The 23,380-nt window shown below is 59.7% G+C and overlaps 2 protein-coding genes across 5 annotated transcripts; both read right to left on the bottom strand.

Annotated features, from left to right (window-relative positions):
* Positions 1-189: 189 nt before the first annotated feature.
* Positions 190-13,172, bottom strand: DDR2 (discoidin domain receptor tyrosine kinase 2). Of its 3 annotated transcripts, XM_032118394.1 has the most exons (17): positions 13,053-13,133; positions 9,493-9,593; positions 7,563-7,665; positions 7,211-7,442; positions 6,980-7,127; positions 6,745-6,850; positions 6,188-6,371; positions 5,873-6,116; positions 5,692-5,754; positions 5,435-5,565; positions 4,717-4,927; positions 4,020-4,243; positions 3,768-3,904; positions 3,213-3,404; positions 2,780-3,008; positions 2,095-2,244; positions 190-1,653 (listed from the first exon to the last, which is right to left on the bottom strand). In XM_032118394.1, the coding sequence occupies exons 2-17, from the start codon at positions 9,581-9,583 to the stop codon at positions 1,516-1,518; spliced, it is 2,583 nt and encodes an 860-aa protein (XP_031974285.1). In that variant the 5' UTR covers positions 9,584-9,593; positions 13,053-13,133; the 3' UTR covers positions 190-1,515. The 3 variants fall into 3 exon arrangements, with proteins under 3 accessions (XP_031974285.1, XP_031974287.1, XP_031974286.1); XM_032118396.1 differs by lacking the exon at positions 9,493-9,593 and having other exon boundaries at positions 13,053-13,172; XM_032118395.1 differs by lacking the exons at positions 9,493-9,593; positions 13,053-13,133 and adding an exon at positions 8,591-8,820.
* Positions 13,173-15,111: 1,939 nt separating this feature from the next.
* Positions 15,112-22,744, bottom strand: UAP1 (UDP-N-acetylglucosamine pyrophosphorylase 1). 2 transcript variants are annotated; one of them, XM_032118375.1, is made up of 10 exons: positions 22,426-22,744; positions 22,145-22,349; positions 21,295-21,470; positions 20,846-21,018; positions 19,506-19,699; positions 18,974-19,117; positions 18,359-18,547; positions 17,882-17,929; positions 15,906-15,972; positions 15,112-15,676 (listed from the first exon to the last, which is right to left on the bottom strand). In XM_032118375.1, exons 1-10 carry the CDS (start codon positions 22,730-22,732, stop codon positions 15,584-15,586), a joined length of 1,596 nt encoding a protein of 531 aa, XP_031974266.1. In that variant the 5' UTR covers positions 22,733-22,744; the 3' UTR covers positions 15,112-15,583. The 2 variants fall into 2 exon arrangements, with proteins under 2 accessions (XP_031974266.1, XP_031974267.1); XM_032118376.1 differs by lacking the exon at positions 17,882-17,929.
* Between the last annotated feature and the right edge of the window lie 636 nt (positions 22,745-23,380).

Genomic DNA, 23,380 nt, shown 5'->3' with positions numbered 1-23,380 from the left:
CCTCCCTCCCACCCCCTGGGATGGACAGCTAGTGTGGGTCAGCCAGCTGGTCTCTGGATCATCCTTGCTCTAACTCTTAGGCTGTTACCTGTGTTCCCACACCACATCCCAAGCACACGGTGCAGCTCCAGGGCCCCGCAGCGAGCTGAGCTGCCTTCAGAAGTGCCACAAGGAAACCATGGAACCAGATTCTCGTACCAAGTGTCTCTTCAGCGGGTTTGCCCCTACATATAGGTGCATCTACTGAATATATACATGCCTTAGCAAGGGGGTACTGGGAACTGTGCCACGCGCAACTGATGGTGCTGAACTAATGCGTACAGAAGTGCGGAGGGGTCTGTGTACCCTCAAAGTCCAAAGTTCCTCCTGTCCATCTGCAGGGGGTCTGATTTTGGGGCATGGTTGGTAACCTGCCAGGGGTCCTGATGGCACATGGCTTTGACACCTGCCCAGTTTGCTCATAATGCTGCCAGATCGGGGAAGACAGACTGGTGCCAGAATGCTGTGGGGTGCTCAGGGTGGCAGAGTCCAGCTCAGGTGCTTCAGCTAGACTGCGATCCCAGACTGAGAGCCAGGGAGAGCTGGAGTGCCCTGCTCCATGCCCGTGGGCTGTTGCAGGCATGGGCATCAGGCAGCTGCCAATGAAACTCTGCTACATGCATTCCTCTCTTGGCAGATGAAGACGTGGGTTAACCCTGGGGGAGGAGGACCTGGAGATTTCCCCATGGAAGTGAAAGGTGCTAGCATCCTGCTGCCAGCTGCTCTGCATCACCCACGGGGCATCCAAAATGCATTTCATGGGCAGTTGAGCTGCACTGGAGTGGCCGTGGTCAGTGAGGGAATGTCCCTCGGCACCGGATGCCCGCTCCTCCCTGGCTGCCCACTCCAGCAGCTGGGTGAGGTGCTGGGAATGCCCTCAGTCTTCTCCCTGTGCAGCTGGGGATGACCAGCAGGGAGGGCAGTTCCTGCCTCCCCACGTGGCACGTCCAAAGCCCCAAATGTCCGTGGAGTCTATGTTTTCACCCTGTAATTGCACAGCCCAGTGAGACGCAGTGGCAGCTCCCAGCTCCTCCTTGAGCAGGTGGTGGCTGCCGCTCTGTCCCTGCTCCAGCGGGCACACACCTGCACACATCCCTTCCCCAGGCGCCTGCCTTGCACGTGGGCTGAGCTTCCTCACAGAGAAAGGCCACCTGCAGTTCCTGCCCTCCAGCCAGGGAAGAGAAGCCACTCTGTCCCGGTCCTTGTCACCAAGAACGCGCTGCGTCAATAAATAACCCTCATCCCAGCCCGTGCTGCTCCCAGGCTCAGGTCTGCAAGGAAGCGGGAGGTCTGAGCTGCCCCATCCGTGGCTCTTTGCTGTCCTTGGGGGTCTCCTCTGAGGCTTCACTGTACAATGAGAACAAGAGCAGCTGCTTGGGGTTTATGGCTAAGACCGAGTGAAGTGGCTTCAGTTTGCATACGGGGCTCCTCTGGGGACAGGGAAGGATGGGGACCAGGATGGACAGGAGCCAAGGGTCATTCTTCACTGGCTGACTCCTGGAGAAGGCGATGGATGTCCTGGAAGGAGGGACGGTCTTTAGTGTCCCGTCTCCAGCAGCTGAGCATTAGCTTATAGACTGAGTCAGGGCACAGCGCAGGCTGGGGAAGGTAGGTCTGCAAAACAAAAGGCAAAAATGGCAAAGGGAGAGTTACTGCCACAGAAACCAGCTCCCGGAGAGCCCCATTTCGCAGGGTGCCCCATCTCTCCATGCCCCAGGGTGAGGCACTGCACTGCTGTGTGCCCAGGGGCAAGGTGACCCCCAGATGGCACAGCGAGGTGGTTGGGGACACTTGCTTCTGTCCCCCAGACCCTAAACACTCAAGTGGGGTCAGTGAGCAAGCAGTGCCTTGGGCTGTGTAAAGTGCAGGGTTTGCCATGATGGGCCCTTCACCAGGATTCTTTCCCAGAGGAGCTCCTGTCCCATAACTGCCTCACAGCCAAGCTCCCTATCCGGCCACCTTAAAGTCTTTCCCCAGGTCCCTGATGTCCCAGGTGCACTGCTGCCCCTCCCATCTCATCCCATCCCATCCAATCCCATCCCATCCCATCCCCACCTGCCGGCCCTGGTCCCGGAAGAACTCGCCGGTGTTTTCGATGACCTGCTCATCGGACATCTGGGAGTAGGGCTGCTCCCGGCAGAGTGTGAAGGTCTCCCACAGCGTCACACCGAATGCCCACACATCACTGGCTGTTGTGAACTTGCCCTGGCCAGAGGGAGCAGAGCAGGTCAGGTATGGGCTTTACCCCATCCTGCTCCAGAAGTTGTAGATGCTCAGGGATCAAAACCTTTTCCTGGATGCTTCAGCATCCAGATCTGCGCCCAGAAGGGGTGCTTGTCCCCACAGACCTGCTTTCTGCCTGGGGCCAGGGCCTGGTGAGCTCCAGGTCTGGCTGGCAGTGACTGCTCTGAGAGCTGGGGCTTGCCAAGGACCCAGCTCCCTGCAAAGGTAAAAACTGACACTGCTCCCTCTTCCAGGTCTGACCGTGGCCAGGATAAAATGCCAAGCATCCCACTTAAAGGATGTCCTGCACTGGGACATCAAAAATCACCATAGTCCCCCCCAGCCTGCCTTAAAAAGCTGCTACCACGCCCGCTCTCCCCATGCTTCACCCCAAATCTGGGCTGCAGAGAGCAGAGACCTCCCCATCCCTTCTGCACCCCCCAGCCCCAGGAAACAAGGCACTGAGCATCCCCAGAGCCGTGTCAGTGCCTGTCAGAGGACCCCAGCCCCCATGTACCAGCAGGATGCTCTCCCAGGACATCCAGCGGATGGGGAGCACCGCCCGGCCCTGGATGCGGTAGTAGTCCCCGCTGTAGAGGTTCCTGCTCATCCCAAAGTCGGCTATCTTGATGGTGTAGTGCTTCCCCACCAGGCAGTTGCGTGTGGCCAGGTCCCGGTGCACGAAGTTGAGGGATGAGAGGTACTTCATGCCTGAGGCAATCTGGGTGGCCATGAACCGCAGGTCACTGTCAGGGGCACAAGGGAGGGATGAGTGCTGGGAAGGAAGGAAAGGGAGGGAAGGGAGGGAGGGAGGCAGGAAGGCAGGAAGGCAGGAAGGAAGGAGGGTGCACGGGAGTCCCAGGAGCAAGCCCAGGAAGGAAGCTGCACCCAGATGAGGTGTCCTGGGAGCAAGCAGTGCTGCCTGCCCCTGTTATCCTGGGCAGCCCTACCTGACAGTGGGTGCGTGGCCAGCGGGGGGGCCGCCTGCCTGCTGGCGGGACAGGAACTGGTTGAGGTCCCCATTCTCCATGTACTCGGTGATCATGCACAGGGGGTCATCCGTGATGCACACTGCCAACAGCCGGATGATGTTGGGGTCCTTCAGCCGCGACATGATCTTGATTTCCTTCAGAAAATCATTCCTTTCCGGAACAGAAACCACACGGATCGGATAGACAGACCCAGAGGGGCATGATGGTGTGCACAGACTGGCCAAGAGTGCCACCCACCCGCCCAAGCCTCCTGGGGGACCCCTCCCCTGGAACTGGGGAACGTGGGCTGCAGGGTAGGCTCAGCAGGTAGACAGGCACTGGGGAGCTGGTTAGGACCAAGGATCCTGACATGTGACAGCCCAAAATCCCCAGAGAGCTCAGAGGTGTGGTCCTTGCAGCTGCACTGAGCATACAGCTGATGGAGACAGGGGATGCTTTCCAAGCATCCCAGCTCTGCTGGTGAGGCTCTGCATGGGGGGCAGTGCTGGGGTGTGTGCACCCCTCAGCCCCTACCTGGCATTCTTGTTGGCGTCCGCCCGCAGCATCTTCACAGCCACCAGCACAGGGTGGTCGGAGCTGCCATCCAAGCCCTCCAGGGCAAAGTCCTTCCCTGTGAACTTCTCCATCCCCTCCACTTCACAGAGGTGAACCTGGGGGAGCAAGGGGCAGCCATTACCTCTGCTCACTGACAGTCTTCCACAGCCTCTGCTAACTGGGAGGAGCTTTGCCTGAGCCCTGCTCGGGGCAGGCCCAATTCCTGCTCACCTCCCCAAACTGGCCTTCCCCCAGCTTCTCCTTGAAGGTCAGCAGCTTCCTGGGGAACTCCTCGACGGCCACATCCTTGCCAGAGAGCAGGTCCATGGTGAGGGCTGGCACTGAGTAGGTGTTGCCGCCTGTCACACCCTGCAGGTTCACAATGTCGGCCTCGGCGTAGTGCGGGACGCCCTCGGGGACGCTGGCCTGGAACGGCTTCACGGGGCCACTGCAGCCTGGGACAACACAGCGGGGCCAGCCCTGCCGTGGGTGTCCTGCCTTGCACCTCTGCTCCCTGGTGGCTGCTCACACTCTGTCCCTGTCCTCCCCAGAGCCCCTGCACCACCCCACAGGGCTGCATTCCTGCAGGCATCACAGGCTGCTCCACTCCTTCCCCATCAATGGCAAACACACCCATCAAGCCCTGAGCACCAGATGAGCAGAAATCAATGCCTGACCTCCAGATCATTGAGGAAGAGGTGCCAGAGCATCCCAAGGGTGATAGAGGGACACAGCTTAGTCTGGCAGTGGATGTTAGTGATGGCTCTCAGTCACAGGCTTTGTGTGGGGTGCACAGGGGCTTGTGCGACCTCTCCCCTCTGTGACAAAGTATTTGAGAGTGGCCAAAAGCTGGGGCCGGGGAGAGAGGGCTGCTGCAGGCTCGGGCACGGTAGATGGCTCTGAGCATGCAGGGTGTCCTGGCTCTCACCTGTGTCCTCCTCCCCCGAGGTGAACTCAGGTAGCTTGCGGATCAGGCGGGAGGGCTCCTGGTAGTCGGGTCCCAGGGGGAAGATGCGGTCGTAGGTGGAGCTGGACTCCTGCTCGCTGGAGGAGGAGGAGCGGTTGTGGTTGAACATGCTGGATTCGCTGGGCAGGGAGAGGCTGACAGTCATTTCATCATCCAGCATCCTCCTTGATGCCTGTGACAGTGGGGCAAGGGAGGAGAGAGGTGGGGTTCCCCACAGCATGGGTAGGATGGGGTCTCTTGTGTTCCACGGTACCAGGGATGTGCCCAAACCTCCTCTCTAGTGCCTTTTCTGTGGGGCTGCAACACCTGCCTGGGTTTGTCCTCATGTTCCCCCCTTCTCTTGTCTGCCTCTATGGAGAAGGGTTTGGCTACATCACTTCTGTGAGTGACCTTGGTTAGGTGGTGGCTGTGGTGAGAACCCTCCACACCCAGGCTTCTCTTCCCCAAATCAGCTTCAGGACAGAGGCATGGACAAACAGGCAAGCCCCAAAGCCACCACCCTGCTCCGCTAAGTCCCCTTGCCTGGGAGATGGGTGCAAAGCACAACCTTTCTGAGGAGGAGAAGGGAGCATCAGCCCTTGCATGGAGTCTGTTTTCTCCATGCTGAGCTCCCAGAAGGACCTACCCAGAACGAGCCCCCGCCCTAGGGCACCTCACCAGCCATGCCACGCTTGCCCACCTTCTCCAGCATCTTCTGCCAGAACTGCCGCCACAGTATGATGACAATGATGGCCACCAGGATGAAGATGATGGCCACCAGGCACCCGATCAGGATACGCGTGTTGCTGTCGTCTACCTTGAGTGTGGGGTCTGGCCGGAGAAGGGGACAGCAAGAGCTGGTCACAGTGGGGTGTGGGGAGGCCCCTGCCCCTTTCCTCCATGGGATGGGGCACAGACCTCCACCCAGCACAGGGTGACATGCTTCCCATGCCTTACCATAAGTGGTGGGGACCACGGGTGCCTCGGCGGGGGGCACCGAGTTGTTGTACATGGCTGCGTCTGGCCAGGGAGAAGAGAACATCAGGGTGGGGGCTGTGGGTGCCCCACAGCCCCACTATCCCCTTGAGCCCCCCACCCAGGAGGGCCCGGTCCCCACAGGGCTCATGGCGACAGCTACCTGACTGGAAGGTGATCTCACTGAACATCATCCAGGTGTCAGCGAAGTAATACTGGCACTTGATGGCACTGGCCATGCGGTGGAGCAGGGGCACGGTGACAAAACGGGCACTGGGGTTCACATCATCCAGCACCAGCACCGAGGAGACGGCACTGGGCTCCCACTCGCTGGCGTCGGCGCGGAAGTAGCACTGCACCTCCTTGAAGATCTTCACCCCTTTGGCGAACATGTTGTTGCAGTGGACCTGTGGGGCAGCCTGTCAGCACGGCCACCGAGGGGCATGGGGACGGGTGACAGGGCGGGGGGGGTGTGGACCTTCATGGCCGTGAAGTTCCTGATGCGGTCGAACTCGAAGGTGATCTCCACGTAGCCGCCAGCCGTGCTCTCATTGCGCCAGCCCACGTAGTCGTAGCCCGGCCAGACGTGGTACTCGTGGGTCTGCGTGAAGTCGTCCAGCCCCGACACCCCGTCCGTCAGCTGGCCCAGGCCCTCTGTCATGCTGGCACGTGCAAGGCGACAGAAGGACCATGACTCTCACTAACCCCACAAACCTGCCACCACCTAGCACCCCCTGGCAGCTCCTCACAGGCTCTGGGATGCCTAGGGGGGAATTTTGTTCTTGATGTTCTCTCTGGAAAAGGCTGTGGGGTGCTGAACATGTGGTGCAGCTAGAGCAAATCCAAGAGAAGGGCTGGGGCTGCTTTCCTCATCAAGCTGTCCCCCTCATGATGTGCAGCCTCCCCAGGCTGGCCATGTCCCCCACCTCAAGGACACCACAAACATTAGCTCTACTGAGGATCAGCACATCAGCCTGACAGTGCAGGGAAGAAACAGCCCCCACACCTGCCGCCCCTGTGGCATGCAGTCCTCACCTGTACCCGAAGGCCCCATCGTACACCGAGTCGTTCAGGTAGATGACGGTGCCCCCAGGAAGGATGAGCTGCTGCCCGACTGGTGCGTTGTAGGACACCAGCCCATCTGCAGGGAGGGAAGGGTGAGTGCATGGACACCCCACCAATCCCTGGTGCTGCAGGACAGACAGCCCCCACTGGGATGGCCAGGTGGGCACTGGGGACACGGGGACAGGGACAGGACAGGACCACCCACCCAGCCAGACACAGCCGTACAGCTCCACGCGCAGGCAGACGCTCATGGAGTGGTCAGTGACAGGGATGAAGCGCACAAAGCGAGCGATAAGGGGCGGCTCCAGGTCCTTGAGGACGATGTCGTAGGGGTTGGTGTTTCCATCCAGCACCTGGAGAGAGAGGAGCACAGTGGGGATGGGCAGGAGGAGACTCCTCACCTACCATCCAATGCAGCCCTCACCTGCCTCCTTACCTGCTTCCCGTGCCGGTTCCTCCAGGAGATCCAGCGGGTGCCATCCCGGCTGTAGTTGATTTTATACATGGGGGCAAACTCATTGCCATGGCCCTCGGCGTGGCGCCCCTGGGTGCCCACCAGCGTGATGAAGTGCAGGGCGCGCAGGTCAATCTGCAGGAACTCCTTCAGGTCATTTGGCTCCACTGCGGTCTTGGGGCACCAGGCTCCATCACCATCCTCTGAGTCCAGCCTGCGAGCCCAGAGTGGAGGAGATGTTTGCAGGTGGCCGAGGCCAGTCCGGTGTGCCCCTTCTCCCTCCATGCCAGCCCAGCCCCTGCTGTGGCTATTGCAGGAGGGTGCCCACACTCACCGTCCATACTTGGCGGCCGTGGAATCAGACCACTGGCTGGAGGCTGAGATGTCCTCGTCAGGGATGTGCCCGCCCGACATTCCCAAGGGGTACCGACACACGGCTGCAATGAGACCGGCAGGGCGCTGAGCAGGAGGGAATCCCTCCTTGGCTCCGAGCCCAGCTGAAATGGCCTGGGCTTGGGCACATCCACCCAACCTCAGGCACTGCAGCCCCAAGGCAGCACTCTCCATCCCTCTGGCTTACAGAGAGAGGATGAAGCAAGGATGGGACAGTCCTGCCAAAGCAGGCACCTTCCCAGTCAAATGGAGGCTCTGGCCAGGAGTTGATCCCAGCCCAGCTTGAAGCTAAGTGGGAAGAAGGGGAGGTGGCGCTCCAAGGGCTGACAGGCACACCGGGCCCTGTCCCCAGGGATCTTGTCAGACTTGCTGGCAAGGATCTTGGCTGTGCTGGAGAGCCTGTGAGCTGGCACTGCTGTCCCCATGAGCTGAGCTCCAGAGGGCTCAGTCCGGAGGCCACTTGCCCAAAAACCTCACCAACAGCAACTGTGCCGTGCTGCCCTGCTGCTCCCTGTCCCTGCCTGGGGGAACAAGTGACAAAGACAGGCACTCATCCTCCCTGCTGATCCCTCAGCTCCCATCACCAGCCCTGCTCCCAGCCTGGCTGTGAGTGGAAAAGTACCCGGGGTGGCAGGCGGGCTGCACCCCCGAGTGACAGCTGACTCCCTCAGCACCGCATCCTCACTGCTTCACAGGAGTTATTTTTTCACGCCTGGCTGCCAAGAGCACTGCTGAAAGGGCGGCTTGTTTGGCCATGTTTACCGTCTGGCTGCCGGCTCCAGCCCACCGCGCTCCCTCCACACACCACCCCGAGCAAACACCCGCACCGAGGTGGCAAGGACCAGGCACAACACTGTGCCTGGGCCACCTCCTACCCCCACGGTTCCTGGCTCGCCTGGCACTGCACCGGCAAGGAACCCACATCCCATTGTGCCACCACCCCCAGGACACCTCACACAGGGACCATACCCTACATCAGGCAGAGGGATGAGCGCATCTTCATCATGAGCATTGGCACAGTGGGAGCATCTCTTCTTGTTTCCTGCTCTCCCACTCGTGATGCTCTGCAGAGCACAGCTCCTGCTGAATTCCCATTTAATTCTTGCCAAGCATGGAGCCAGCCCATGTTTTTTGTCTTGGTGATAACAATCCTGGCCAGGCAAATCCAATTCTGCCAGCCATAGATGTCTGCAGGAGAAGCAGGATTGCCTCCCTAAGCAAGCACCATGCAACCTCCAGGGAAGACCCAGCTAACTCCTCCCACGGACGGAAGAAGCCTTTGAAGGGACTTGTTACAGGGAAACCCTGGGGAAACCCTGGGAAAACCTGGGCTCTGTCCATCCCTGCAGCACAGGATGGGGCTGAGCCCTGCAGGAACAGCCATCTAAACACACTTCTGCTGCCGGCTGGTGCACTGTTGTGGTTTCTGAGCAGAAGCCAGGCACCCAGTCAAGCCACTTCACTAAAACCAGCCTTGGTTTGCTGCAAAATCCACCAGAGAAGGCACAGCCCAGCAGAGAAAACAATACCCTGGCACCTGGCAGCCTCCAGCCACAGTGAGCCCCCAGGGGAAAGGCCCCACTCAGAGCCCAGGGCTCTGGGGTAGTGCTTTGCCATGTCCAACGCCTTGCCAGTCGCCATTGGCAGGACAGCACCCGTGGCACACAGAGGGAGCTCTGCAGGTCGCTGCAGGTGCCCACGTGAGGTGCAGGACAGCAGAACGACCAGGCAGGTGCAGGCTGCTGCCAGAGCCAGGAGAGTCCCAGAGATGATGGAGATGATGCGAGCCCAAACTTGGCCATCTGGCAGGAGCAGAGACCAGGGAAATGAAATTATGGCACCTGCATGCACCTGGTCCCTGTCTCACTTACCGGGGTTGACCTGGGCTCTCGCAGCCTGTGGGATGTGCAGCAGCAGCAGGGGCAGCAGTGGCAGCAGGGCCGGCCTGGGGATGGCCGACATGTCGGCAGTCCTGTGGAGACAGAGCCAGGGCTCATCACGCTGGGGCAGCTCAGGAGAGGGCAAACACCAGCCCCGCCTGGGGCAGCCAGCTGAGCATCGGAGCACTTCTCCTGCACGAGACCTCATGTCCCCACCTCAGCCTCGCAGGAGGAACAGAGCCCCAAGCCTCAGATCTGTGGTGGCGGTCACAGGGACCCTGGCCACCACCCCTGGGAGCCATGGTGTGCCACATCCACGTGGAATGGCCACAGGACCCGCAGAAAGCTCCCTGGGCTGTGCCCGGGGCCAGCACCGGCTGCGGGCACCGCGGGGCACAGAGGCTCTGGCTGGGCCGCCCACCCTCGGCCGCCTTTGAACGCAAGGAGTTGCACAACAATAAGACAGTAATAGCAGGGTGCTAGAGCGCTTTCCCTGCCTGCTGGCTCCGCAGAGAGGAGCGCAGATAATCACCCGAGATTTGCAGCGTATTTACTGCGGCAGCTCCCCATGGCAGAGCGGATCCCAGGGACAGAGGGTGTGGGAGCCAGCTCACACCTGCTGCCTCGAGGGGAGCCTGGGATGGGGCTGGAGGGGACCTGGGGGTCCTGGCAATGGGACTCGACCCGCAGCATGGGGAGAAAAAGGGCTGGTGCTGCCGAGGCCTCTCCTCAGAGGGGTCAGCCCACGGCACAAGGAGATCTCCCCAGGACGTGCCTGCCCTTGTGTCAGGGCTGTCACCACAGCCACTGCCTTGGCTCCAGCCAGCCCTCAGCTGCCAGGAACCCCCAGAGCAGCTCCCACTGTGCCCACACACCTCTGGGTAGCCACCATGGGGCTCAGCACGGTGCTGGGGGATGCACCAGGGACACCCCTAAACATAACCAGCCCTGCCCCAGGCTCCCTGAGCTCCTCTTATTTGCCAAGAGGACACTTCACACCAGCACCAGATGCAATTAGTTCTCTTTCTGTTAGAAAAGGCTGTTTTAATCTAGTTTAAACTCACACTAACCTTTGAGAGAACAACCTACTAACCTGGGGGTTGAAGAGAACACAGCTCCTGGCCAAATGGGGGCTGGCTGCTGGGGTAAATCCCAGTCAAGCCCACTGTACCAGGGATGTCTGTCCTGGCTGGCACATCTTGAACCAGCCCAGCACCACTGACCCTGCAGGTGAATGCCTGGTTGTGTCCCTGCATCGCCACACTGCCAAGCCCACCCAAACCAGCTGCCACATATCACATGCCCACATCCCACAAAGCCAGCTGGGATGCGCTGGATACGGCCCTGGTCACTGACAAAGCTGGGGTTCGGCGTGGCAGGAGCGAGACTGGGCCTTGCTGCGGCCACACCAACACCCAAGAGGAGAGTAAAACCCCAGGAACTGCCACCTGCACTCTGCTAGAGGCTCTGTGCACCCCACAGCACCCTGCTGGATCGCTGGGGAACTCTGCCAAACGCCATGAGCTCTGCAGGAGGCACAAGTAAACACTTGCACTTGGGATGATTTCCCCCTTTTTTCTATTTTTTTTCCCTTTTTTTTTTTTGAAAAGCACATACGTGGTTGCTTTTTTACCCCTATTCCCAGCTGGGAGACTGTAGCTAGTTGCAACTAACTCAGCTGCAACTGGGAATTTCAGCTGCATTGCCGAGAGGCACACGCAGGAGGCTCCTGCGTTTGATGATAGCCAGTTCCCCCCAACATTAAAATCTTAATTTCCTTCTGCATTCCAAAAAATATCCAGGGATGTTTTTTCCCCACTATTCTTTCAGGCTGAGTAAACTCTTTAAGCATCAGGATACCACATGCTGTAATCTCCTGCAGGGAATGCATTCACATTTAGTCTAATACAGGGAAATCATCCCCACTTAGCCATTGGGAAGTGCTTATAGCGCCTCAGGAGAGTGGGGCTGGGGGACAGTGTGTGTGGGGACAGTGACTCCGGCCACAAGGCTGGGGGCTAAGGGACACGCGGTCAAACACACGGGCAGTAGTGGCAGCCCAGCTGGAAATCCGTTTTGTTCCACCAGCCCTGCAAAAGGGATGGTTTTGTAAGGCTTTGCCTTAAAATGTTTGCTGAATTTTCAATCACTGGAAAGTTTTAGTGCAGAGAGTTTTTTGAGCTCCTCCCTGGCATCGCCCAGGGTTTGAGTTTCCCTTGGCTGCTGCTTTTTTTTTTGTTTTCCCTTTTTATTTCCCTCCTTCCTTATTCTACTGAAATAACCAAGGGATATAACTGGGGACAAAACTGAATCCCCATTTTTTAAGAGACAAACCCCACCTGGACCCATGGTCCTTCTTGCCCTCAGCCTGTGCCAGGTGAGGTCCCCAGCAGGGTGAGGTCCCCAGCTGGGCACTGTCACCTTTGCTGGCACTGGAAGAGCATCATCCGTGGGGAGAGGGCTGGGTGGCAGCAGCCTGCACCCTCTGTGCACACCAGGTCTTGGACACGAGGCTCCCGGGACTTCTAGGGCTCCTGTTGCAGAGCCCCTGTCCTCACACGGGGCTGGGGCTCCCATCCTGCTGGGATGGCAGGTGGGTGGGACAGATCAAGGCCGCACTCAGGGAATGTCCTCAAGTGACGACAGGCTCCCTGTGACCCTGGCCCAAGGGAGCTGGGATAAGGGGGTTCAGGATCCCTGCCCCAGCTGGCACTACAGCCCCCAGCATGCCGTGCCGCCGGCACAGCCTTGGTGGGAGCACAGTGCAGCATGCCGGGACCCGTAGTACTCCTCCCTTCCAAAAATGCCATTTTAGACCTTCTCTGGGCTGGATGCAGCCCCATTTTCTGCAGCAGCAAGCACCTCCCCAGCCACGGGCTCGCTGGCTCAGCCTGGGGCATCGCAGCCGTCCGGGGTGCGAGGAGCAGCCAGCGCGTCCTCATGACTCCAGCTGCCCTGGAGAGACCTGCCAGGAGCACAGCTGGGGGCCGGGGGACACCATCCCGTGGGTGCTGCATCCAGCAATGCTCCCCAACAGCCGAGAGCTCCCAGCCCTGCTCCACGCTCCGTGCCACGGCATCGCCCCGCTGCGGAGCAGGGCTCCACAGCATCGCTCCAACGCACCCAAGGCTGGGAAGCCACCAGCGGGTGCCCAGCACCAGGACTGGGGCACGATGCTCACAAACATCAGAGCAGTGCCCTTGTGTTCCCCTCGGCAGCGTGACCTGGTGCCTGGCTGGGGGACCCTGGGGACAGCAGGGCCTCTCTGGCTGACCAGCACTGCCGCCAACTGTGCCAACAGACACATAGGCGGGAGCTGAGGAGGAACACCAGGAAACGCTGGCACGGGGGGGGTCAGATGGCGAAAAGGGGTCAGTTGTAACCTTCCCCGAGGGAGGACACTGCCCCGCTGCTGCCCAGACCCTCCCCAGGCAGACCCGCACCGCAGCCCCTCTGCCGAGGCTCCGCCGCGGAGCACGCTTGACCCATACCCCCAAAACCCCAAGCCTAGGAGGGTCCAACACCTCCCCACGCAGCCGAGAGCGACTCACCAGAGCGGGGCGGTGGCCAAGGGCGGGTGGGCTCCTCGCCCCTCGCCCGGGCCGGGAGAGCCAGGCGAGGAGCAAACTTCCCCGGGCTGATGCAAGATGCCTCTGGGAGCTCGCTCGCATTCTGCGGATTCCTGGGAGCCGGCCAGAAATCCCACAATCCTACATCTTGCACATTTGGTTTCAATTAGGGAGCGGAGAGGGGGAGCCAGTCAGCGATCCGGGCTGGCTTTTTGGCGGAGGTTATTTTCCTCGGCCCGAGGGAATGTGCGCAAAGCTATAATTTACAGCAAAACCCATTCATAGCGCAAGAGAAAAAATAAAAAAGTCCCCGTGGCCAGCAAGGGAACTTAAAGCAATAGGCAACGTTTCACTTTCCAATGCTTGCCCCGTGGCTGTGGCATGGCACGTGTGTCCAGGACCCTCCGCCTGCACTGTGGGGCCGGGTGCATCACCCCCAAAATGCGGGCAACGGGGACGCTCCACAAGACCCCAAAGCTAGCCCAGAGGGTCCCACATGGGCTACCCCTCTCCGGGCCCCCGGCGCCGGGTTTGGGACTCCTGCACGGGCACGCGTGGCCAGGACAGCGGCCAGAAGCCGACCTGCCTGGCACAGGGCACGGGATCAGTGCTCCAGCTCCCCGAGCTCCACGCGGAGCTGGGGGCTTGACATCATTTCCAGGCACTAGCTTGGCACGGTGGCCACCGGCTACGCAACCCGGCAGGGAGAAAATAATAATAATGGGCTCATGATAATTTTCGTGCAACAGCGAAAACCACAATTAAAGATTTTTTTTTTTTCTCCAGACTGTTTTGGCTGTATTTTATTCCACTCTCACATTATGGGAGGGAAGTAGCACCTCTGGCAGCAGGCCAGCAACTCCCTAAAAGGCTTTCCTGTCCCACTAGACACCCCAAAGCCCCAGGGCTGTAGCTGTGCTCCTGAACCAACCTCTTTGCCATACTCTTAGCCTGGAGTTTCCAGACAAACCAACTGGATCACAGGCAGGAGAAGCCACCCACCGCCCACAGCAGACACTGGCGACCCTCATCACTGCCACCAGAGAGGGGCTGCAGCACCCACTGAGCCAGGACTGCCCAGGGTGACAGAGACAGGGCACAGCTTCCTCCGGGCTGGCAGGGAGCAGGTCAGAGCAGTGCCCCATGTACTGCCCCAGATCAGCCGGCAGGGAGAAGCACAGGCTGCCCTACGTGTACACCAGCACAAACACCAGCCAGCTCTGCTCCACTCCCCTCCTGCTACCTGGAATTGGTGCTCAAATAACTCGGCAGCAGCCAGCACCCCGTCACTCCGTCCTAGGACCTAATGCAAAGGTGGTGGTCTGCAAAGCCAAAAAGCAAAAAGCCTCGGCCACACACAGCCCAGCCAGCCTGCGGTGAGCCAGTGGCAGGCACAGCGCCAGTCAGGACCCCCCGCACAGCCCTGGTGGCCCAGGCACAGTGCCCAGGGAACCGAGTACTTGGCTGAGCCTAGGATGCCCAGCAGCCACCTGGGGGGGAGATGTGGTGACTTCCCCCAGAGGGAGTGGTTTGGGTCCCATTCCCAGTCCTGCAAGTCCCCAGGCAGCCACGGGGCAGTGGGAGGCTGTGACCACATCAGGATCAGGAGAGGAGCTGGCCAAGCTCTATCCTTCTTCCCCAACAGGAGGGGAGGCGGCAGGGCTGCTCTGCCCGAGGGAATCAGGACACCACACTCCGTGGCAGTGGGCTCTTGCAGGAGCCAAAGAGACCTTCCAGGAAAAGCAGAGGGCACACGGCACTGGTTGAAGGCTCAGTGCCAGGCTGGTTTCACCCTGAGCATGCCAGCAGTGCAACACACCTGCCTGTTCCTACCTGCTCAAGGCTTGCCACTGTTTGCAGAAATGTAAGAGGAAGGTGCAACTCTCAGCTTCTTCCAGGAACACCCCAAATGAGCACTGCGGGGCTGAGGCCCTGTCTGCAGCCACCCCAGGCAGCAACCCTTGCACTTGGCATGATGCAGTCGGCTCTCTGCTCCATAAGCCTCTTGGTGGAAAGTCATTGTCACTCAAACACCACCAGATGACAAACAGGAGGGATTCAGAGTTTAATTGGGTGCTTCCAGTTGTGCAATATACAAAGGATGACCAAAAGGGAGAACAAGGGCAATGGCAAGGACCCTATTAAAAAAAAAATTGTCCCGTAGATTTAAGAAAAATAAAAATTCAAGATTAAACCCAGCCCCGTACCATAAAAATCCTCTCTCTGCATGTACAATGACTATTACTATATACATGTTTAAAAATAAATGCCCACAGCCTGGAGTGCAAAGAGCAGCACCACAGCTGTGCTTTATGGCAGGGGAACCCATAGTGTTTGGTTTTTAAATTAAAATATAAATAGAAGCATACAACGTGCCAAGAACCGAGTGGGTTAAATCCTCCTCTGCACAGGGCTGGAGCGAGCAGGACCAGTCCCTACTAGTCCCAGCTATCAACCTTCATGTGTCTGAGTTCCTGGCAGGATGGGAGCCCTGCCTGGGCACCATGCTGCCACTACATCCCGTTCTTCACCAGCTCGTGGATCCCGTCCTCATCGATGATCAGAGGCGTGCGGAACTCCCGGTCCTTCACGTATGTTTCCAGACCCTACAGGAATGAGAAGTGCCTCTTTAGGAGCACACCGCACGTCATCTGCTCTGCTGAGCTGCTCAGGGGTGGCTCTGCTCCCCTTCTGTGCTGGCAACTTGGGGGGCACCACCCCAAAAAGCTCCCCAGTGAATTAGTCACACTTCTGTGGCTTATCCCCTCACATGTGTGCCCTGCCAGCCCAGTCCATCTGCAAGGGCCCCCCAAGCTCTGCAGAGCCAGTACTCACTTCTCCTCCATAGGAGACAAGGGGAGAAATTTCACACTGGATTGGCAGGTCGTTTGCATCCTTCAAGCTGCAGAGAAAAAGACACAGTCAGGAGAGTTAGAGATGTCCCACTGGGGACACAGATGGGGCCCAAGATCTGCCGAGGCCAGGCGCAGGTTGGGGGCTGTCTGGACCCCGGCGGCTGCCGACCCACGCAGACCCCACCAGCACAGAGCTGCCCTGGGTTAGTCAAGCCTTGCGTGCTCTCCACAGAGGTGCGAGCTAAAGCTTAGATACCAGCAACGACTGAAAGGGAAAAGAGCTTTAGATGGGGCTTTCATGATGCCTTTCCATGTGTGTAACTACAGCAGTGCCTGTGCCCCCAGCCTCGCTATTTTTGATGCTGCATGGAAACTAGTCACCCCTTCATCCTCCTCCTCCTGCACCCTGGGGTGAGGTGAGGTGCACCTACAGAGCACCTTCCCATTTGGCTGGACACAAGAGGGTTTTTTTAAGCCCTCACTTGCTTATAGCACAACCTGAGGACACACAGTAAACCCTTCTGCTCACTCAGAAACACTCCCTGCAGCTCCTCCTGCCTTTGCCTGTTAGATCAACTGTCTTGGCTCCTCTGTTCTGCCTGTGAGCTGCAGCTGGTGAGCAAAATGTCAGAACCACACCAGAGCTGCCCACTGCAGCAGCACTGCTGGGCAGGGGCCTGTGAGGGGTCCCTGACCCTGCTCCTGCTGCCACCAGCATTCATAGGATCTGCTTCGATGATCCCAGGATCCAGCTGGCATGCAAGTCTGGGGGTGGAGCCAACAAGGAGCCACAGAAGCAGCACCCCAGGGTGCCCCTTCCCAGCCACTGGCCACAGCAGTCAGGCAGGCATGGCAGGATGCCATCTGTCACAACACTCCCTTCACCCAGCTCGAAGCTCGTTCCTGCTGTCACGCACTCACTCAGCCCCCTCCTGTCCCAAGTGTGAGTAAATAAAACTCACCCATCCCAACCCACACTGGTATTTGCCTTGGAGTTAGATTCAAGATAGTTGTTTAAAAAAAAAATTGACATTAACTGGTAATGAAGGGTAAATGTAGGACAAGGTGCATCCTTTCTCCTACACTGTAACTAGTGTGATGGCCTATCATAAGCCTGAAAACACCTGGAGTCTGGAATAAAAACAGAGATAAAACAGCTGTATTCCACCAGAAAGTACCTGAAGATACAGCTTGGGGGGGGGGAGGGGGGTGAGGTAACCAGATTGCTTAGTCTGTGAGTCATTCACACTCACCAGCTCTAAGTCCCAGCATGCCTGTGCCCACGGAACACGCTGCTGCTAACGGAAGAGTTAAAGCTTCCCCGTGTATTCCCGTAAACTTCCACGCACTGAGCCAGGGGCTTTCCCTGGTGTCACGGTCTGGATCTTCCAAACTCAAGAGCTGGAGTCACACAAAGCCCAGCTGGCTGCTGCGCTCAGATTCACACATGCTACATCAAAGCCTGCCTGATGTTTGCTTCATGTTTTTAATCCCGTTTCAGTCTGCCTGGACGCCTGGCGGCCATCGGGAGATGGCAGCCGTCCCTAGCTCTGGGATCGGCCGGGACCAGTCCGTGCTGCGCTGTGATGACTAGGGGAGAGTCATCAAAGGACGTGCCAGGGTGTTTGCCAACAGCATCCTGCCTGCGGGGTGACCTTTGGCGGCTGCGTGCAGTCAGCAGCAGGCTGCTGCCATCCTGCACCTGTACCGACAGCATGAGCCCCATCCCATTATCCCGCCAGCTCTCCCTGCAGAAAGGAGCCCAGCAGGGAGCAGATCTCCCTGCGCCCACCACCATGAGAAGCGGCGTCCACCGTGCCCAGCGGTGACATGCCCCACCGCCAGCATGCGGCCCCGAGCCCCCCGGCCCCGTTAGCCTGGCACGCTGCTGCGCCTGCAGCCCGTTAGTCCCTAAGCACAGCCCCGCCACCATGCACTTGGGACACGTATAGTTACTTGTCATTGACATCTGCTGGGCTGGCAGCTGACCTTCCGTTTGTGACGCTACACAGGAATAAACAAGGGTTAGCAAGGGGGAGAAAAACAGAGCAAAATGAGTCTGGGGTTTGCTGATCTCTAAAGAGGGTGGTGGGAGGTCCTGTGGTTGAGGGGTGATTTGATGCCAGCCTGGCTGCTGCATGGATCTGCTGGTGTGCTCTGGCTTTATGGAGCCACCTCCTCCCTCCAAAGGCAACCTTGTCTGTGCAATGAAGGCTGGCAGGATTCAGTTCACAGGTGTTGAAGGAAGTCTGCTGCTGACTGAGCACCATTCCTGTTGCCACCACACTGCCCACATCCAGCTCTGCTCCAGATCACCCAGGAAAGGGGATCCACAGCTGGTTGCTTCAGTGGCACTGTTATCTGTGCTGGGAGCGGCTTGTGCTTGATGTCCAGCCCAAAAAGGCTGCAGAAGTGACAGGAGAAGCAACTCACCGAGGTATGGCAGGGATACGTGTGCCGTTTTCGTCCACGAAGTGCCCCCCTGCATTGAGAACCCAGCAGTGGTGAAGGGACATCAAGGCATGTCGGGCTGTGGTGGGGTTGTCCTTGCCATTCTGGCTGTCCGCGTTCTTCAGGGGAGAGAATTCATCCTCACGCAGCACCTCGTACACCACGAACTTCCTGGGGGGAACACAGCGTGGCAGGGTCAGGTTTGGAAACTGTGGCTGCTTCATCACTTTGGCTTCTCCCCTGCCAGGGTGGCTGAGCTGGGCCCAAGGTCCTCCCCCAGCCCACAGCCATGGGCTGTTTTCACAGCCATGCAGGAGGGAGGGGAGGGCTGAGCCTGTAGGGTCAGCAGATGTTCTTCTGGCCAAGGAGCAGGGCTCAGCCAAGCAAGAGGCACACAGCACCCATCCCTCCAGCTGCTCGTGTCCCTGCTCATCTCCAAGCACAACTGTCCACTGCTGCTGGACAGCACAGCAGCTGGCATCCTATCCTCATCCCAGGGCATTGCCAGTGGGCACACCCTGGCATAACCCCAGCGGCTCCCAGAGCTGCCCCAGGGAGAGCCAGCAGCCTGGTCCCCACAGAGAGTAAAGGACATACTTGGAAAACTGGAAGATGTCGAAGACAAACTTCTCCATCTTAATCCCGTTGGGCTTCTCGGGTTGGATTAGCTGCCCTGTAGTGATATCCACATGTGGGATCTTCTTCTCAGCCACGTGGTGCTGCAGTTGTGGTTCGTAAGTGCTGCAACGGGCCAAGAAAGAGATGTCACTCACCTGAGCAAGCCACGTCCCCAGCTCAGACACTGCTGCACCAGAATGGCTGCCCTGCTCTGACCCTGGCCACCACAAGGCACAGGCTGCTCATCCCCACAGCAGCCAGGAGAGACGGCCCCATGCGCCTGCACGCTGGAAGCAGCATCCAGATAAGGCCCAGAGAAACCTTATCTCAAGGAAGGGACTGTGCACAGAGGTGGGGGTCAGACCAGCTGCGCAGGGGGCAGACGTGGGGGGGGGGCCTCATCCCAGCACGCCTGGAGCTCAACCAGCAGAAAGCAAAGCACAGCCAGCTGCGCTCAGCACCAGCGCTTCAGCACCAGAATTCCTGCTCCGGCACCCCAGCAGGCCCTTACTTGACCACATCTTTCAGGAAGGCAGTGGTGAAGTAGTGATTGGCGATGTTGCCCGCGTTGAAGAGCAGCCGCCCGTCCGGGCCCCGTTTCTGGGCTGTGGCCAGGGAGATCTCGCTGTACTCCACCACCTGGTACACGCCGTCCACCCGGCACACCACGCCCACCGGCTCCGTGGGGTTGGTCTTCTCCACCACCTGCCCGAGGGAAGCACTGTCAGGGAAAGGCACCCAAAGCCCCAAACTTCAAACACACTTCCTTGTAAAAAGCAGGCCCTGACAAGGCTTTTTCCTCTGCTGGGATAGTGATGCTGGAGCCCCCCCTCCCAGGTGCTTCTGGCAGTGGGGACTAGAGGAGGCTGAGATGGCAGGGCTGGATGACAGGGTGTCAGACACATCCAGAGGGCACAGGCAGGCTCTGGCACCAAGCCAACAGGCATGGATATTTTTAGCCAGCTTGCTGTGCACAACCAGAAGGTTGCTGGCTCAGCAGAGCCATCCCCCTGACCTTCCTCCTCCTCCTTGCACCCCACACACCTCCACCTGGGCATGGGATACCCCAGCAAATCCCTACCCATCACTGTCACCACAGAGGGGTGGCATGCAGGGGCACAGGGCTTTCTCCTTTCTGCATGCTAAGGTTTATTTCCTTTTTCTTTCATACAGGCCAGGAGGAGAAATTGCCTTCCCTTTCTCAGCTTACTCTCTGAAAGCTTCAAGGCCAGTAAGTCCTTTCACCTGTTTGCCAGAGCCGAGCCCAACGCAAACAAAACCTTTGGATGTCAAGCCAGTCTTTAAGTAAAGCTTTGAGTGTGCAATGGCCTATCCACAAGACATGGGGCTGGCTTCAACGTCAGCTGCACTCATCGTGTCCTGGTCTGGTGCCCAGGATGTCAGGCTGAGGACAGCTGACAGCCTATGGCAGGATCCTGTCTGCCTGTGCTACCCACAGCCACCCGGAAAAGAGCTGCCCAGCATCCGGGTGCGAGCCAGGCAGCTACACAGGGCTCCCAAGCAGCCTCTTGGCCTCAGGGACTAGGGGACCTCTGAGCCCTGGGCCTGTTGGTGCCACATTCCTGTAAAAGGCAGAAGAGCAGTGCCAGGCAGGGCTCAGTGATGCCCTACATCCTCCAGGATGCCAGGGGCCGGCAGGACTACCCAAGGGGCAGGTAGGACTTTGGCAGCATGTGTTACTTCACCAGTGAGCTCCAGCTACTTAGCTATCCCTCCTGGTTGTGGCAAGCCAGCAAATGAAGGGTGAAAAATCAGGGAAGCCAGGCAAGGAGCAGGACAGATCCCACCCAGCTCTGTAGAAACAGTGCCTGCCTACTCCTAAAACCATACCTTGGCCCCACAGTCCGCTCCCTTCTCCAAGCAGAACCCGATGAACCTGGGGTCAGCCACCTTCACCAGGATGTTGTCCACGCAGTAGACATGGACACTCTGCACCCCCCGCCGCTCCATGTCGTCCATGATGCCGTGTGAGCCCAGGGCCCGGTACAGGCCCCCGTTGCCATCTGCAGAGGGAACACACCATGGGGGCTGCAGCAATGCCCCACTGCCCCGTCAGCCACCCATGCTCATCTTCCTTCCCCATGGGCTGACGTGGAGGATCATCAGCCCAGCTGCACCCCACCCTGGTCCTCCCTGCCAAGACAGACACCTCCCAGCCTGAGTCAGCCATGGGCCAGGTCACACTGAAGACTGCCTTGGGCAGGCTGCAGCTCCAAATCTGGTCCTCAGAACAATGTCTCACCCCTCGCCACCTCTCCTGTCAGCTGCTGGCCACCAACCTGGTGCCATAGCAATCTTGCCCTTCTCCTCCAGCAGGATTTTCCCATCGAATCCCAGGGCAGGCAGCATGCCCTGCTGGAAGAAGATGACATTCTCCTTCTTCAAGCCAAAATACCGATGTTTCTGGAAGAACTCCTTGGTGGACTCCATAGTGCGGCCACTTGTCATGATGTACCTGTTGCAGAGTAGAAGACATCCAATGAGCAGGAAAGACAGGCTGGGACTCACACTCCTCATCCCAAATATGGGGAATACCCAGGACACTCTTTTCCCCCCCTCCACACTTAGGAGGATCTGACCTGCTGTGGTCCCACCACTTTGACAAGCCAGTGAAGGGTTTCACCCTTCCTTGCAAGAGGTATCTCCAAAACTATACAACACCCTGCAGGGGACACCCAGCTGCAGTGACCAGTTCTTGTTTTGTCAACAAAGCATCTCAGCCCCTCATCTCCCATCTTGCATGGCTGCTGTCACACACGGGGACATGAAAGCCTATCCCAAGGGCCGAGGGACTGAGTCCAACAACGTGGGACCTGCCAGTGCCACCCTGAGCCTTGAGCCACTCACTCTAAGGGGCTAGAAAATCGCTGGCATCAACAGGATCTATGCCAGCCCACGGTCCTTGGGCTGCCAAGGGGCTCTGCATCAGTCTAGGGGCTACTAAGGGGAACTGCACCAAGCCAGGGTAGGTAACCTTGGGCTGCCAAAGGGAACTGCACCAACCCAGAGGATTGCGGGCTGCTGACACCCAGAGAGCTATGCCAATCTACCGGCCCTTGACCCAGCAGTGCTAGCCGGACCCTGCCGACACCACCCCACCAGCCCTGTCCCCCCGAGGCCGGGGCTCACCAGGGGATGTGGCAGGGAGTGCCGTGCTGCTCCTCCGCCAGCTGCTGCAGCCGCCGCAGGCGCTGGGCCTGCAGGTGGAAGAGGGTCTTGCGGGAGGGCAGCCCCACGTCGCACATGCCCTTGGGGTAGGGGACGCCGAGGCGGGTGCCCTGCCCGCCGGCCAGCAGCAGCGCGGCCACGCGGCTCCCCGCGATCTCCGCCAGCCCTGGGAGAGCAGACACGCGTGGGGCCCGCCGCGCCGGCTCCGCGCCGCGCCGAGCCCCGCCGTCCCCCGCACCTACCGCGGCTCTCCCAGCGCGGCACCAGCCCGCGGTCGCGAGACGCGCTGCCCAGCACGTCCCGCGGCACCGGCTCCATGCGCGCATCCAGCCCCGCCGCCGCCGCCGCTCCGCCGCCGTCTCCGCGGGCGCGGCGGAAGAAGCGGTTGATCTCGGCCACGTCCATGTGGCACAGCTCGGCCGCCAGCGCCCAGCGGGCCGCGCCGTCCAGCTCGGGCCAGAAGCGCAGCACATGGTCCTGCCCGCCCGCCGCCAGCCGCTCCCGGAGCTCGGCCACCGCCGCTTCCCCCAAAGCCACGGCCGCCTCCATCCCGCCCGCCGCTGCCGGGCCACCGCCCCCCGCCGCCGCTTTATAGCCCTCCGCCAGCCAATGGCCGCGCCCCGCGCCACGTGGTGCGCACCGCCCGCCCAATGGGCGCCGGGGGAGGGGACGAAACCGCCCGCCCCCCTCGCGGAGCCGCCGCCAATCGGAGCGGCCGTTGGGCGCCGGCGGGGGCGCGCGCGCCGGTGGCTGCCATGGCAACGCTCGCCACGTCAGCGCGCGGCCCCGGCGGGCTCGGGGCCGTGAGAGGGGAGGGGGAAAAAGCCCAAATCCACCCCAAAAAGCGCAGGCGAGGTCCCTGCGGAGGAGGAGTCCCGCACCGAACAGCCCAGCCGGGCCCGGGAGCCTTGTGGCGTCAGCAGCGATGAGACAGACACCCCTCGTGCCGTCATCAGGGGTCGCGTGGTATCCCAGAATGACAGAATATGCTGAGTTGGAAGGGACCCTCAGGATCACCGAGTCCAACTCCCGGCCCTGCACAGGACACCCCCGAGCGCCACACCATGAGCCCAAACGCCTCTCGAGCTCTGCCAGGCTCGGTGCCGTGACGGCTGCCCTGGGGTAGTGCCAGAGTGGGCTGCAGCCAAAAAACTGCTCACCCGCCGCCGCCTCGGCCCCCGCGTCCCCTCCCGACAG

The sequence above is a fragment of the Corvus moneduloides genome, chromosome 9 (genome assembly GCF_009650955.1).
Source record: "Corvus moneduloides isolate bCorMon1 chromosome 9, bCorMon1.pri, whole genome shotgun sequence".
Lineage (NCBI taxonomy): Eukaryota > Metazoa > Chordata > Aves > Passeriformes > Corvidae > Corvus > Corvus moneduloides.
The sequence above is the reverse complement of the archived record's forward strand: the minus strand, read 5'-3'. Positions and strand labels throughout refer to the sequence as shown.